The 17,707-nt window shown below is 36.2% G+C and overlaps 1 protein-coding gene across 1 annotated transcript in view; it reads right to left on the reverse strand.

Annotated features, from left to right (window-relative positions):
- CDH7 (cadherin 7) overlaps nucleotides 1–17,707 on the reverse strand; it is a 123,696-nt gene that overhangs the window by 40,018 nt on the left and 65,971 nt on the right. Inside the window, exons 5-7 of the mRNA XM_047698303.1 lie at nucleotides 17,407–17,574; nucleotides 14,791–14,978; nucleotides 530–783 (exon numbers count right to left, since the gene is read on the reverse strand). Of these exons, the coding sequence (XP_047554259.1) occupies nucleotides 530–783; nucleotides 14,791–14,978; nucleotides 17,407–17,574 (610 nt within the window). The remainder of the gene's footprint in view (nucleotides 1–529; nucleotides 784–14,790; nucleotides 14,979–17,406; nucleotides 17,575–17,707) is intronic.

Consider the following 17,707-nt stretch of genomic DNA (forward strand, 5'->3'; position numbering starts at 1 on the left):
CAGATAAGACATTTGAAAAATAGTCCTTATATATAGATACAGTATTATTTGTCTTTTTGTAAGTGGAAATAATAAACTTAAAAAATATGCTATCCAAATAGGCCAGGGTGTAAAAAATATGATTTGTTTAAAAGTTAATCCCTAATTTTAATTGTTTATAAAATTAGCTTTCTCATATGTCTGTATCTTACAACTAGGACATGCATCACTTCATCTTTGAACACAGTTGGCTTTGAAAGAGCTCAGGATAATTGGTTCAATAGGAACATCAGCTATGGCTTGTGGATGATAATGAGTGCCTAAGAATATCGCTACATAATAATGGCCTTGGATAATCAGGTGAAACATTTTTAAATTAGTAAAATGTCGAGTTGTTCTGATCCTGTTTCACTTCCGCTGCTATGGCTCAATACAGAGACAAAACTGGTCTTCATTTGCTATGAATCAAAAGCATCGTAATATAGAAACTTGTGTTGTGAATAAAGCACATTGTTGCAAACTGCCAGAAAGAAGAGAAATGAGCTTTCACCTCACAGGGCTGTTGGAAGAATCTGGGTCATGAGCTGCTACAGTGCCAATGATATTTCCAACTTGGGTAGCTTCTGACACCTCCATGGGGTACAAAGGTGAGGAAAACACGGGGGGCTCGTCCACATCCTCCACAATTATCTTCACTGTTGTCGTGTCACTGAATGGTCCCAGGCTTAGAAAGCGAGGGTCGGCATCTTTGTTTGCAGCTTCTATCCGGAGTGTGTAACTTGTTTTGGCTTCAAAATCCAGGTCCTGTAAAGAAAGTTATTAGGGAAATTAAATTACCAATTAAATAGTCAGCTAAGCAGAGCCTTTTCATTTATGAATGCCAATAAGCATAGAAAGGACTCCGCCATGAAAATGCACCATCAGCATTCACAAATAATAAATAATAATGCCAATCAGAATCCTTGCTGCTTCTCTGGCTCATAGACAATGGTAAGTGCTTTGGAGCTAACTTAATCCACTCTGCTGCCGTGCATTGCATGGGCAAATGCAAGTCTTTAGAATATTATTTGAAAGACAACTGATAAGATTGAAAACTCTTTCCAACAGGGACATCAATATAATATCCTTCCACCATGTAATTTAACTGCACTATCCAGGGTGTGCATTAAAAAGAAAGAAAAATATAACTTTCCACTGGTTTTCTCATTTAAAAGGTCATCTTTATTGATTTCAGGGACTCCATTACAATCCTGAGCTGTTAGGTGGTCCAAGCAGCCACACAGCATGGGTGTGATGTTGAGTGTTGTGCCATCTGAAAACACAGCCAGTTCTCGAAGAAGCACCCATTGTTTCTTTCTCCACAATTCCTCTACCAGGATACACTGTGTCTCTGTTTGTGTCTGATGGCTGAGAGTTACATTCCAAAATCTCAGTCCTGCAACTTTCCAAGATGATTAGCATGCCAACACTTAACTCAAAAAGAGTGACCCCAGTTAAACCATTTGGTAGCTTTAAAAAGTTGTAAGGGCAGGGGCACCTGGGTGGCTCAGTGGGTTAAACCCTCTGCCTTTGGCTCAGGTCATGATCCCAGGTTTCTGAGATCGAGCCCCGCATCGGGCTCTCTGCTCAGCGGGGAGCCTGCTTCCTCCTCTCTCTCTGCCTGCCTCTCTGCCTACTTGTGATCTCTGTCAAATAAATAAATAAAATCTTAAAAAAAAAAAGTCGTAAGGGCAATTAAATGTTGTCCTAGGAAAGCACCATCTGTGAAAAAAAAAATTACATACAAAACATGCTGAAGTTGTTTGTGACAATAAAAATGCCTCTCTTTTTCAAGGAAGAGAAGAGAAACAGAAACGCTTTCTGTTATTTGCAAATAAAGAGTCACAGATTTTTATGACTTTCAAGCTCAATCTCACCACTGAAAAACTGTCCCCAAATGTTCCTTGCATTCAAGGAGATAAAACGAAAATATCCTTTTTTTAAAAAAAAAGTAAGGAAATGGACCGAAATGCTACCAAATATAAAGCATGGTTTACTTAATTGTAATTTTTACCTAATGGTTACGTAACAAAAAATGTATTAGAGAAAAGGGGCTAAAATGTAATGTTGATAATTGGAATCCAACTTCATCTCATGTGCACGAGCAGGTGTGTGCATGTATGTGGGAAAGCATATATTCCAAGCCATCCCCAAAGGTGTGGTGCTGACTAAAATAATGTCATATAAATAGAAAATAGGATATATAGATACAAACACTATATGTATATATACACTGCATGTATCTCTATATGACAAGCAGGATATATATCTGTACTGTTTATATAAAACATAACGTACACACAGAAACCCATGTACATACAAAATAAATATAGATAGGTGTGTGTTTGCAGCTATATGTTACATAAAACGTTTCCATGGCTCATCTCTGGTTAATACTGAGGGGAAAATATATAAATCAATACTCAAAAATAGGTTTATAATATCTAGATCAGGGAACACTTACTGAAATTTTTACTGGCTTCACATCTGTCTCATCCAATAGACTGTAAGCTCCAGACTGTTTTGTTAATTACTAGCATTCCCAGGGCCCATTATGAATTCAGTAGATAGAAGGGGGCCCAATAAATTCTTGTTGAATTAGAAAAAACTAGACCACAGATATCCAGAACACACAGCCTTAAAACTGAATTACATATTTGCCCCAGGGAATCCTGATCACCAAAAGGAGGGAGTGGGGGAAGGAACAGTCAAGTATATTGGTTTTCTTTACCACAAAACACTTCTTAGAATTGCTACAGGAAAATGCAGTTTTAAGTCATTCTGAGGTTTCATCTGAAAATGCAGGGGCATGTGGTACACAGTGCCCTAAAGACCACGTTATTAACAAATTCAGTGATTTTTTTTTTAAAGATTTTATTTATTCATTTGACAGAGAGAGATCACAAGTAGGCAGAGAGGCAGGCAGAGAGAGAGAGTGGGGAAGCAGGCTCCCCGCTGAGCAGAGAGCCCGATGCGGGGCTCGATCCCAGGACCCTGAGATCATGACCCGAGCCGAAGGCAGCGGCTCAACCCGCTGAGCCACCCAGGTGCCCCAAATTCAGTGATGCTACCTTTTTTGCCTGTTACCTAAAAATGTTTCCAGACCCATGGTTCTCGACCAAATGTGGGGATCAGAACTACTGAGGGTTTTTCTGACACACGTGTGGCCCCTTCAAAGATTCGGATTCAGCAGATCCAGGATGAAGTGTATGTATTTTTAAAAGGCTCATTGGGTAGTTGTGATGCAAGGCCTCTTGTAAGAAGGCTGACCTCTGTGTTAACATTGTGTCGTGTCCATACATGTTATCCAATATTTAATTTGGGTATTGCTAAGAATTAAAAAAAAAAATTATTTACCTAAGTGCATTCACTTACTCTAAACACACACATAGCTTGGATAGTAACCTGTGTACTTTGTTCTTATATTACTTATAAAACTGGCCAATAAGAGAAATCTTACTTTTATATAGTGTGTGTCTGTGTATCACAGAATGTCTTAAAAATCCTGTTTACCATCTCCTTTTCAATCAATTCAAAACCACAACCACTTTTAAGATGTTCATTCAGCTCTATGAAAAGGGATAACAAGTATTTCTGTATTCACGTAAAAGTTTGACTGGCATATGAAGAAAAATTTAAAATTTACTGCACAAATGAATGTGACTATTTTATGGGAACTTTTTTTTTAATATGTCTAAAAGGCAACAACATGAGGTATAGACATCTGGATGCCACTGAGTCATAATGAAACACAGTATCATGCATGATGATTGGTTGCCTAAGAGCTATTATGAAAATAGGGCAATAAAATAATTCATAAGGCTATGAATCAAGATTACAGACAAAAGAAACTGCTACACAAAATGATTTTCAGAGCAAATCAGAATCAGCCAGACATCTAGTTTTCAAAGAGGGGTGTGGTGTGACAGATAGGGTTGTTAACCACATTGAAGAGAAAGCTTTTGCAATAAAATTTTAATTCTATTTCTCTTTCTTATTGACTTCTATCTAAGCAATATGTTCTATAACTATTAGATTTAATGAACGGAGTTTTACTTGGGGGAAAAGAAAGTTAAAATAACAACTGAGGAAACACAAAGTAAAAGGTAATGTCTAAACAGATTCTATCCCATAGTGGAACTACATATCACTGGAGACTACATATAATTGGAAAGTAAACCAAAACACTGTTCACCCTGTGGCCCACAACAGCAAGCAGTAGGTAGGGTGAATAAGAACCTGGATTCAAATGGGAGTCATGAGACCCAAGCCAGTAATGCCACAGAGCCATTCTGAGACCTGAACAAGGTGTGCTTTCATCTGTCCAGCAACATGCATGTCAGAGACACTGAAAAAGAGAAGCGGCTTGTTTGGTATATATTCCTAGACTACAAAATAGGGCTGTTTACATTTTTTGCCATCAGAGATGATGAACTGCAGGATTAAAAAAACAAAAAACAAACTACAAACTGATGGTCCACATAGGGTAGGCAGGTGGGGGATGGGTGAAACAGGTGAAGGGGATGAAGAGGACACTTTCTTGATGAGAACTGAATAATACACAAAACTGTGTGCCACTGTACTGTACACCTGAAACCAGTATAATGCGATGTTAACTATACTAGAATTAAAACAATTTAAAAAATAAGCATTATAACTAAGGTAGGGGTGAACAACCTTTTCCTGTAAGGAAATAATACTAAATAATTGGGCTTTGCAGGTTGTACATTCTCTGTCACCTGTAAATGAATTAGTGTGGCCATGTGCCAATAATGCTTCACGTACAGGCAATGAAACATAAGTTCTACGTAACTTCTATATATCACACACCATCCGTCTTCCTCCCATTTTCTCAATCATTTAAAAATACAAAACCATTCATAGTCCTTGAGCTGTACAGAAACAGGCAGTTGTTTGTCAACCCCTGATCTAAGGAGCCCAAGATAATAAGCTTATTTTTCCAGATTAGATGCTCACCCTTATTCCTCCTATCCCTTTTACCACAATTAAAATGAACTCTTCACTATAAGGAGCACACTGTCTTCCACTTCTTACCACCTGATGGTCCTTCTTTCATGTAATTTTGTCTTCCATTTGTTGTATTGAAATATGGAGACCATATTTCACCTTCTTGTATTGTATTGCATTGAATTGTGTTGTGAATTGTGAATTGTGAATTGTACAATTGTACAATTGTGAATTGTATTGTGTTGTATTGAAATATGGAGACCACCATCACCTTCTTTATTAATGTTCCCATAATCCCCTTACCTAACGGATAATAAAACTTTTTTAAATGGAAAGATAACCATAAATGAAGTTTTATACACATCTTTAACATGCATTTAAAAAGATGCAAGGCTGGTATTATTAATGGGTGTGAAAATCAAACAGCAGAGAGTTCCAGGGAAAGTCCAAAGTTACATGTGTAGAGGGGGAAGACACACTATGTGAAGTCAAGGCCATGTCCACCCACCACCCATTCCCTTCCTGCTATAAAAAGCAGAATCCAAGAGCAATTAGGGTCTCTTATTATATACGGCATTATCACACTTAGGTTCTGCCCACCTCACCAACATACAGGTTTGCTATAAGGTATTCCTAAATTTAGAACACTTAGAACATTGACTGACAGAGTAACTGCTATATAAATATTCACTTTGTTACTATTACATTATTCTTAGTGCCATTACTTCCTGCTAGATTGTACGCAAATCAAATGAAAGATAAAACCATCCCTTCTTTCCCTATGTTTCTCCCATGACACCTAGGCCTACATCTTCAGTAAAGTCAGTTTATAATATAGTGGCTTGAATTAAAAACAAACAAACAAACAAACAAAAAACCCCAACTATCATTAATAGTGGAATATGCATAGTTGCCCCTGCCATTTTTAGCCTTTTAAATAGTAAAACCTAAGTTAAAACATCATCTTGAATCCATTTAATAAAATCACTGCACTGCATTTTTCTTTCTCCATATCTCTTGGCTTCTGGTCTCCAGCCAAATGTGCTCTCATTAAGCTCAGTGGCCTCCTTTTAGATCTTGCACTTTTGGGCAATGCTTGTGTTGATGTTTAGGAATTGATCCAAGTTAAACTCTTCTTTTGGAAATTGTTCATTCTGCTCTTCTAACCATGGCATGGTACCAAAAGGGCTGATGAGAGAAAGAGAACCAGAGAGAGAGAGTGTGTGCACATACACACACGTGCCTGACTCTATATTTAGTGTCTATGTTTAATGTTGATTTTGTATAAAAGCACTAAGACTATTGTCATTTTTAAAAACACTTCTTTTTCTAGAGATTCCAGCTATCTTTTGGATCAAAGCATATTCTGTTGCTTTCAATATCTTCCCTCCTTGTTGATCAAACTAATACACATCCTTTCCCCCCTAAGTAAATGGGCTTAAACGAGGCCATACCTATGGGAAAATAACCCTCAATTACAATGTTCCCTTTGCAATTATTTTACTCTAAATAAATCTACTGTCCAGAACCTTAAAAGTGACCTACAACCTTGAAAAAGCTCTCTCTGCTAGAATAATTTTGTACATTTAAATACAATAAGAAGAGTTCTAAAGTGATTCTCCCAACTATTTTTCAAAAGCAAAGCATACCTTCATTATGTGCAACTACGCGACTGCCTTTGTCTTCTCCCTTCCCCAGGTTGTGCCTGAGAAAGCCTTAATGTTTCCCCCACTTGCCTGAATTTAGACAGGCTTCTTCCTGCTCTTGGCCCCTGACCTACCATTTCTTAGAGCAGTTAGTATAGAAAGCATGTATTGTAAGTTCATTCTCTGCCCCTTTGAGATGGAAATTTTTTTTAAAAAGTTTCTTGCCATTTTTACAGCCTAGGAATGTCTTCCTCAAGAAACAGGGGAAACAAAAAAAAAAAAAAAAAAAAAAAAAAAAGAAAGAAACAGGGGAGTCATTTCTTTGAAATGTCATCATCAAGGAAGATAGAGCCTCTAGCTGCGAGCTGCTGTGGAGGGTAGGGGCCAACCTTCAGCCTGAGCCTTGCTCCAAGTTGTAAAACTACCTCCTGTCATGAAGATACAAGAAAATTTACTTTGCCTTTAGATAATGCTGTTATTCCCCCTATCCATACACTCTAGCTCTTAACTCAGCAGCCCTCCGTCTCATCTGACTTTAGACTGAATTTGGTATTTTCTAACTTAAAAAAAATTTGAAGACCATCAACTAAATGCATATATGTTTCAGATTTTTAGTTGAACTTATCTACAAAGAGGCAGAACCGTAAACTGCTAAATGTATTCCCCATTAACAATACACATTTATATACTCCTTCCCATATATAGGTTATCATCCAATGAGTTTTACAATATTAATTTATTAACTGCTATAACTCATTGGTTCTCACAAGATAATACTGTAAGATAATATAGCTCTTAACAGATCTTTCTGACAAATCTGGAAACTGAGCCAAGGACAGACTGAGTTCCTCGCTCATAATCACACAGGGTGGCCCCAGTGTCTTTGTTCCCACAGATTAAGAATGAATTGGAAGTATGAATCCGATAATCTAAAACAAACAAAAAGAGTAGTAGTGAATCTCAGTATGATGACAAAGGAAGAAAGTGGGATAAACCATATAAAACTGATATAGGAAATTAGCAGTCCATACTGCAGTGGTGAGAGAGGAATTGAGGGCTCTCATCACCAAACTGTCTACTGCCATGACATATTCTTTCAACTTGAGCACGGAATGCCTAAATCAGCAATTACCCAGATTCTTATCCATACCTAGTTAATGAATGTTTGGCTTTCTCGTTCATGTTCTGTTGTCTGGATTAGCTTTTCAACTCACAGAAATGTTCAACTAGGACTTCTGTATTAATTTCCTACTGCTACAGTAGCAAACCACCACAAATGTAGTGGATTAAAAAAAAAAACAAACAAACATCAATTTATTGTTTTACCATTTTGGGATTCAGAGGTCTGAATCAAGGTGTTGACGGGGCTGTGCTCCTTCCCAAGGCTTCAGGGAAGAATCATGCCAGTTTCCAGGAGCCACCTGTAGTCCTGGCTCACAGCCCCTTCTATCTTCCTCTGGTTCTGTTACCGCGTCTCCACTCTTCTGACTGAATCTTCCCACATCCCTTGAGATTACCCTGAGCCCTATGAGATAATCCATGATAATCTCTGCATCTCAAGCCCCTTAACTTAATCATGTCTGCAAAATTCCTTTTGTCATGTAAGGTAAACTACTCACAGGTTCCAGGGATTAGCACATGGATATCTTTGGGATGGGGGAGAGGGGCACACGATTCTGTGCACCACCACCACCTACTGTGAATTCAGCAGGCTTTTTTAAAATTTCATAAGCAGAAAATAGAAAACAAGCCTTCCAAATGACTATATTCCTGCCCAGGGTCTAAAATGAGGTTCACACAACAGCTCAGGCAGAGGCCCCTATTTCCCAGCCTGCACCACTGACTAAACCCAGTGACTTCCTGTGGAAAAGTCTCACACATTTTCAGGCAGGCTGAATCCAGATTATGACCCAAAGGCAGTTTAGCTCCTACTTTCCTGGGAGCTTTTATCAAACGGCAGCTGATATTAATTTCTTGCATTTTTAAAAAATTACTAATTTATTTTGATCCACACAATTATTTTGTGAGCAATGCTGAAACAGGACAGAATACTATAGTATACAGTCAGCTGACCTGAGATTCTGTCTTACTTTTGCCATTCCATATAATGTGTAACCTGAAGACTTTTTAGTTCCTTTGGAGCACAGCTGGGACTCAAAGTCTTTTTTTTCTACTTTCCCAGCATCCACAGTATTGTCCAGCTCCTCTCTTTTCATGTGTTTTTTCCACTCACTTCTCAAACCTGGGGTGGCCTGTCTTGCTTTGATGAATGTAATGGGGCAGCAGAGATGTGCCAATTCTGGACATCGGCTCCAAGAGACCTTGTAGCTTCTGTTCCCACCATTCTTGGAACAAACCCAACTTAGCAAGTGGATGCTATGAGACACATTGTTAGCCCCCCTGGTCCCAGCAGATAGCCAGCTACCTCCACGCAGAGGCAGAGCCGCCGAGCTGACCAGGAGCTGACCACTGATCCATGTGTAAACCTACCTAAGACCAGCAGAAAAGTCAGCCGGCTGAACCCCCACCAAATTGCTCACCCACAGAATCATGATGTAAACAAATAGTGTTGTTTAAAGTAGTCTTTTTGGGGGGTGATTTGTTAAGTGGCAATGAAGAGCTGACACAGCTGTGGAGAGAAACAGAATGAAAGTTTGGTGGCTTTAGGTTCTGATATGTGATGGCAGCACATCCAGTGAAAATGAACCAAAATAGACTCGAAATGAGCAAATGAAATAGCGAGAGAGGGGTTATATCTAGACATGCGAATTTCTTTGAATTCCGGGCCCTTGACTTTTCTAATCATCTCCTTATTGGTTTATATCCTGTATTTATTAGCTAAAATAGATTCCAGGATCCATCGGTTCTCTCCCCTACTGATAATACATGCAATTCCTTTTCTTTTATTTATCCAAATATATTTACATTTTAAGTTTGCTTTGTTGATCAATTATGTATAAACTCTCTTAAAATACCCCACCTAAAAGAAAAAACAATTTCCCTTCTCTGAATCTTTCCCTGCCCTGCTAACTTAAAATTTTCAGTTTCACCAAGTAATGTCAAAAGCAATCTTCCCCTCGCTTTATTATGCCTTTTAAGTGATCTCTGTGCCCAACATGGGGCTTGAACTCATGACCATGAGATCATGAACTGCATGCTCCACTGACTGAGCCAGCCAGGCACCACTTCCCCTTACTTTATATACATGGTTTAGTGATGTTCTCAAGTGTTCCTTTAGTTTTAATTATCACGCAGATGGTAACGCTTCCCAGACCTAAGTTTGTACTCTAGACTTCTGCCTGGAGCTGCTATTCCTTATTCATGACCTCCTAGATGTTATTACCCAGATATCACAAGCACCTCATATTATTCAAAACCATATTAATCATCTGCACACTCCCATTCTAAAGAAATGACACAATTATTCATCCAGTTACTCATACTAGAAACATTAAGTTTTGTCCTTAAATTCTCTCTTCAACTTTCTTATACAATCATTAAATTTTATCTCTTTCTTAAATATCTCTTTCTTAAATATGTCTTTCTTGGAAGCTTACCCATTGAAACTAATTTAGGAAACAACACGCCATGGAAAAAAGAAGTAAGGAAAAGATTGTACATTATCTGTGACTTGTACTAAGCAAAAAGAAAAAAAAAGTGATGGACTCACTGGAAAATGTATTTGACATACACATATTCTGAGAAACTGTTCTGGTAACTGTCAACATCAAAGCAAACAGAAAATACTCGTAAGCGAACATGGCCTTTGCCTCTTTGATCAAGACTATCATGTGTTGACATTTACATTACTATCAACTTCCTTCAAAGAGTGTCAATTTCTTATTTCCTTTCTAAGCCCTTAAATGCATCTATAATCTTGGCTATTCAAACACGGCTAAGTGTATACCTTAATAAGCAGATGACCTATTTCTATGCATACATGAGCATAATAATTAAAGTATTATAAAGATTTGCTAAAATATACACAGTAACAATGGGCTGGATAAATTGGAAAATATAGTCTGAAATTCACAAGTTAACTACATTCGAGTTACTATATTAATCTTATCACAGTCAGCCTTAAAAACTAAAATAATAAATAAAATAATTCAAAATGTATGCCTTTCCACAGTCCAACGAGAGAAATATCTTTGTTCCATTTGAGAAATGTGCCTCCACAGCACCAGGATTAATTGAATAAAATCTCTGAAAGAAAAATGTAATGATAAGAAGAAAAATACATTGGAAATGCTGCCGGTTCGACAGACCTCCACCACACATCAGTAGCATTTTATGAAATGCTGAAATACATACTTGACTCTGGGAATTAGCCTCTCATTATTGCAAGTCGTAGACAAAGGACACATTTCAATAACAAGATAATAAACCCTAGCATTTAGAAATCCGCATGGCAGGGAGAAAGCTGAAAGGAAGCTGTATATTCTAACTCTTCCTCCTGCGCAGTGAAGGGATGTGGGCCACCTTATCAATACTTTGACAATAATGTTCCATTATTTGATAGCTTTGGCCTCATTCAGAATTTTAAAGGTATGAATATAAGGAGATTGTAAAGATAGCCTAGAATCAGCCAGGAAAAGCTTAAATATGCTGTTTGACAGTGACAATGTGAGCCTCCGAACACTCCATATGCCAGAGATGAATGTGTACTTATCCTTCACAGGAAATGCATCTTGAAAATGTTCATTTTTTACTGTACTGTAACTTTATAGTAATATATTTTATAAAAGCAAAATCCCATATTTAATGCCTACTGAGGTCTTATATTGAAACTGAAGTGCATTAGAGGAAAGATTGTCATCTCTCAAAGGAAAAATAGGAAACAAAAGCTCCCACATTGTAAATTATGATGCAGAAATGTAAGCAGAAAAAATTCTAGGTGGAAAAGAAGGACAGTTTTCACTCACATCGGATAATACTTATGTTTACACTTTGTGAATTTGGAAGCCCTGTGTAACAGGTTGTAGAAGTTATCATTAAATCATTCATAAATGACCAAAGCAGCAGTTTTCACTGTGAAACGCTGTATTGAAACAGTATTTAAACTATATAATCATGTTTATAATTCCGTGGTAATATCTACAAAAACCTTTAGCCTTTGGGATTCTGCCTCTTTAGTCATATTTATAAACATTTTCTATATAAGACATTGGAGGAATAATAACATAAGTGAAGGTTATCTTTCACAATTCTATACTAATTTTTCTTTTTCTAACGTATCTTTAAAAAGATTGTTTTCTTGTCTCTCTCTGCTCTGAAGTTCACTCTATGCAAAGTATAACATATGTAAATGTTTCAAAATATGATGTTTGCTCAAACCAGAATAAATCTCATTATAACCATGACAGTGCATTGTTTATGACAAAGCAATGAACTAAAGTTTTATTATACTATAGAGTATGGAGAGAATAAGTTCACATGATTATCAAGCACGGTCCACAGGTACAAAATACCCTATTTCCAAGAGAAATGATGATATAAATAAGCAGTGACTCTGTTATCCACATGTGAAATAATTTTTAGAGACATTCACAATTACCAGAACAAGTACATATGTCAGCATCCTAGCAGTGCCTGGTGGTAAACATTTTCCTTTAGTTAGGAGACACGAGAAAACCCATCAAAAAATGGGTTATTTTTTTGGACCGCCCATAGCATTCTACTGTACATCTAAATGAAAATTTTAAAATATTCTAAGAACAATGTAAGAATGTTTCATTTGTTTTCCTTCAGAATTTCTTAGTTTTAATAGGAGTGCCCTTGTGACTCAGATTCAGAAATCCATTTTGGACTTCATAGATGATTCTACTACTCCCTAGTACAGAAAGAACACTGGATTTATGGGACTCATACATGTTTTTGCTGACTCCGCTCGCTGTGAGAAACCTCTGGAAACATTTTACCTGGAATGAAATACAGAACCCCATTTCACTGAAATCGTGATACATAAAACTGAAAATCAAAATCCTGTCCTTGAGGACCATATGCAGTTGTTAGTTCTGACAGAGGGAATCAGAAAATCTTAAGGACAGACCTCCTTCGTTCTGAAAACAAAACAAAACAAAACAACAACAACAACAAAACAGCTCTCTAAAGAGACTAATTAAATTTTTAAAAAAATGTTAAGCAAAAGCACTCTTCTGAAATAGAGACTCGGGATCCTGTTGGCTTCATGATGGAAAACACTTGGATTTGGGGTTAAAGACTGCCCTTACGAGGCTAGTGGACTATACTACTTTAAGATGGAACGTTTTAGGGGTAGTGGGCCAAGTATGGATATTCTATTTTTCATGAGTAGAAGCCGTTGTCTTTGGATTGAAAACGAAAGTTCATACAACAGTTCTTAGGAGCTACAGCTAAGCTACTGATTTTTAAATTACTTTTGTAGCCATTATTATTGAAAAGTCTTGCTAACCCTAACAGGCCTCCAGTGAATTCTTTGGGAATTTCTAAGCATATAAGCTCATTCATGATTATTTTGCTGCTTCATTTCAGTTTGTGGTAGCCTTCTCTCTTATTCCCTTAGGATAAGGTAGATCGCTTTCAATCTAGTTGGGAGTAATAAAGTATTGTTGAATTTTGAACAGCAGTTTAAAGAAGTGGTGGATTTGAGAGGCTAGAAACAGGTTGTGAACTCAGGAACTATTAAAATAGTTTCAGAGTGAGCCATGATAACCAACTTTAGGATAACACTAAAGAGAACAGAGAAAAACATACAGCCAAGAGCTATTATGGATCAAGGAGGAACAAGAAGACAGAAATGACTACAAAGCTGTAAACTTGAAAAAAAAAAAAAAGTGTGCTATTTGACTGTGACCAGAATTAACAGTTAATTCCCCAAAACGTTAAAAAGTAATGTTAAGAAACTGAAGATGAACTTTAATACTGAACTAAATATATCAAATACATATATTTGTGTATATGTTTCTTCCATGCTTTATGCTCTTTATAATATATGAAATGTATGTGTTCAATAAAAATAATTTCAATATATATTTGCAATTCTAGAATAGGAACAGATTGATTTCAGATGAATCTTTGAAACCTTTGAGCAACATTGTACCTTATTGCATTCTTTTTATTTTAGACAACAAAACAAAACATTTTGCCAACAGTTGGCCTATCCTAGTTATTAAAACTTTTTTACACAGATTGTCACCAGCTGAGCTAAAATAGCAGCTGTCCACTGGAAATAATTGCAGAAATGTTTTGCCCATTGGCCTAAAATCAAACATATGTTTTCCTGTAACAACGAAAATATAACTTTCTTTACGGACATGTGTTAATTATTGAGGAGTGTTAATTACAGAGTTATACACCTGGATTGTCAGACTGACATAAAATTCCATTATTCAGGGGGTGGGGGTTTTCCACATATTTTAATTTTTACTATTTCAAATAATTTTTTTTGTAATAATTTTTTTTTTTTGATTTAACATTTGTCAAAGATCATGTCTATACAAAGCAGAAGGAATAAATAGCTCATTTTCCTCCTTATCTAATCAGTGTTGGGAGCTAATTTAAATATACCATGACAGAGTCTTTAGTTTGGATTATAGGGATTTTCTATCTCCTTTGCACTTATATTTAGGGGATTATGATAAGCTTCACAACTTTTCATGCTCCATATGAATTCCTCAAACACTTCAATTAGTATAAACTGTAAAAAGGAATAACTGATAATGTAGCAAGTCTTCAACATTTCGGTTTCTATTTCCAACTTTGCACTGCTTTCACATACATGGAGTGTCTATCTAGCTTCCTAACAAAGACTTTTAGTTGATTTTAGGGGTTTCATGCCTGGAATAGTCAACAAAGAAACATACTCACCTCTCCACAGAGGTCATTTAAAACAGCACATCTCCAGTGTGCCTTACTGTCTTAGCATTACAGTTAAGGGCTGTGGGATTACTCAGTAGAGACTAGTCAGGGCATGATTACAAATGTCATTCACCATTCTCTATGATTCTGACACCTCAAAATAAACATAGACCTTTTCTTCCTAAAGTCAAAATAATAATAGTTCCACACGGTCATTTATTTTGTCCAATACATTCTTCTATCAAAGCAAACATGGCTTCCTGTTTTGTATGCGCTGTGGTGCTACCTTCACAGAACGTAAAAGTAAAGGAAATATTACCTTCTGTATAGTAATGATGCCTTCCTGGGTGTCTTTATCAACAGAAATCTTGAAAATCCCCAGTCCGTCACCATCCACAATTTTGTATTCCATTTCAGCATTAGCGCCTATATCTGCATCAGCCGCTTTGATCCTGGCCACAACGGAGGCCACTGGCAAGGACTCTGGGACGTTATACTGGTAAGACCCTGTGAAATTCACATCAAGAAGTGAACAAATTACACAAAAGCTAACCCCAAAATACTTAACTATGTGGCCATTTTGCATCATCTTTGCTTAATTTGTTTTGTATTTTACTTAAAAAATATGCTAAGGCAATATGAGATAAAGGACAGGTTTCATATAGACTCCAGAAATTCCTTGGCAATGATCTAATAATAATTAATATGTGACAGCAGAAACAGCCTGAGAAAGGCATGATAAGTGTCTCTATTCCTGTATTTCTACTGGTGAGAAATAAGCTATTTTTAAATAATAAATTTAAAATGGTTATACATAAAATTAAGCATGTAACCACTGAATCTAAATAATTAAAATATAATTAATATTAATATTAAAAAATGAAAACAGCAGAACTTAGGCTTCATATGGGCGACAGAAGACTAAATAGTTCTGATTACTTATTGTTAGGATTTATGGAACAGTGTCTTTTACTAAGAAGGTTTCAGACAACTGGACAAGGACATTGATGAAAGATCAGATTAGCCTTGTTTTAGCTCATAAATTTATCAGAAATAAGAGTTATCACCGTAGGTTATATGTGGCACTGATTTGGGACACAATGATACAAGAGCAGAGGAGATATTATTTGTACCGAGGAAAGAAAAGTAAGATAGAAAGAGAAGCTTTCTAACTTTCTGTTGTAAAAATTCCTCTTCACCATCCTGCAAGTCAAGGAAAAGAAAAACTCTGGAAAGCAGATGACCATGAATCATCCCTTTGAAACCAGAAAACTCCTCAGAGCCATTTTTCTCTAATCATCTGGTTTTTTTTTTCCTGCTTCCTCCACCTATTCCATTCCCTTCAGGTTGTTAAATGTGGTATATTTTCACTTTCTTATGAAGAGAAAGATTCTCTTCGAAGGAACTGAAGAAGGAAAATGTAACCATATGAAGGGACCATATTTTCAGCTCAAAATTATTATTGTTAGCAATTTTATAAATTTTGTGAATAGTTACTGATTTTAAAAAAATGAAAAGATATGCTGATGACTTTTGATTGACCCCTTCCACATATCCAAAGCATTCTTAGTAAAATCCAGGAATTTTAAGGATAGAATATTAACTACACATGGTAGAGAGCATCCCGCAAAACTGAAAAACCCAATGACATATCCGTGGCTTCCCTCACTTTAATAAGTAAGAGAGCATCTAATAAGCTAGAAAACCTGTACTGTATCTTATCAAATCATGACAACTGAAACAACAAAAACTCTAAGTATCAATTCTTACCTCTCTAGACTTAAAAAAAAATGTTTATTGTGAGCCCAATATAATTATGTTATTATTTTTCTTATTCTACAACCTTCCTCTCCTCTCCCATTATAAGCTATCAAGGACACAATTAAGGAGGAGTTCTTTTTTTTTATGAATGCCAAATTTAAGAGTAATTTCAACTTTATTTTGTTAGGAGGTATTAAAATGTTCTATAGCAATATCATATAACAGTATTACATATTAAAAATGTGTAAAATAAAAATGAAACATCCAAAGATGAAGTATTTGCAGGAAAACAGCGTCTTTCATGTTTACAGAGAAAGCTTCCTTGACATTGTTCACTTCTAAGATCTGTTTTTGTAAGGAAGTTTCGTTACTCATGTCTATCAAACAAACATTTTAGAGACATAATAGTCTATACAATTTCCTTATTTTCCTGAGCATTGTAAAGAAGTACCACATATACTTACAAAAGGAAAAAAAAAAAAAAAACCTAAAAGAGAGTGAGATGAAATGCTTTTCTATAATCAAGACATTTCTACCTACAATTCCAACCCCCCTTTTTTTCTTGGCTAAGTCAAAAGCCGCTTTGGTCATAGAAACTAAATTGAGGGCCTGTGGTTTTCTGGTTCTTTGAATTGACTTCTTTTGAAACACTGAATGTTTGCACAAGAAAGAGATGGTAGAACTGCTAAAGGAATGTTTAATGTGCATGAAGTGGCTAAAAAAAAAAGTATGGAGTAAAAAATGAAAAAGTTTAATGCTCTTCCATTTTTATCTTTAAAAATAAATCAACACTTTCAGTGTATAGAATGCATGAAATTTATCTGAATGTACAATTGGCAACAACCTTATAGAACGTGTACAAAGAATATCTTAGAATGAAAAGATGATTATATAAATGAACTTAATAACTGGTATTAAAAATATGAACCAAAGAAAAAGCATATTATATTGAAGACAGAAGTAATACAAAGATATGATTGCCTCTTTTCATTTTCAATACACTTTAAATTCTACATTTCTGAATTAAAATCCATGACCCTCATGAAACAAAATTGTGAGAGAATGCAGTAAGGTCACTTGTTTGAGAAGTATTTGGAAAGAGTCCTTTTAAAAGACGTTTTATAGACTGGCAAGGGAAGTTAGGGCACTTGGAGTATTTAACAAAATAGCTTACTTCGAGGAAAGCGAGGTGGGTTATCATTGACATCAGTTAGGGTCACGGTGACTGACGTAGTTCCTGAGAGTCCTCCATTTTGACCAACCATATCCTTTGCCTGAATAACAAGCAAATACTGGTCTTTAGCCTCTCTATCCATGTTTGGAAGGGCGGTCTTGATGACTCCTGTAAAATTTCAAATCCCAGTAAAACGCATCATGAATCATTGCACTTATACTAGCAAAGAACACTGATACAGGTAGCAAGTCACTCCTGAGTTGTTGCCTTTTGTTGTTTTATTTTAAATAATCTTACCGCC

Source organism: Lutra lutra, chromosome 12 (genome assembly GCF_902655055.1).
Source record: "Lutra lutra chromosome 12, mLutLut1.2, whole genome shotgun sequence".
Taxonomy (NCBI): domain Eukaryota; kingdom Metazoa; phylum Chordata; class Mammalia; order Carnivora; family Mustelidae; genus Lutra; species Lutra lutra.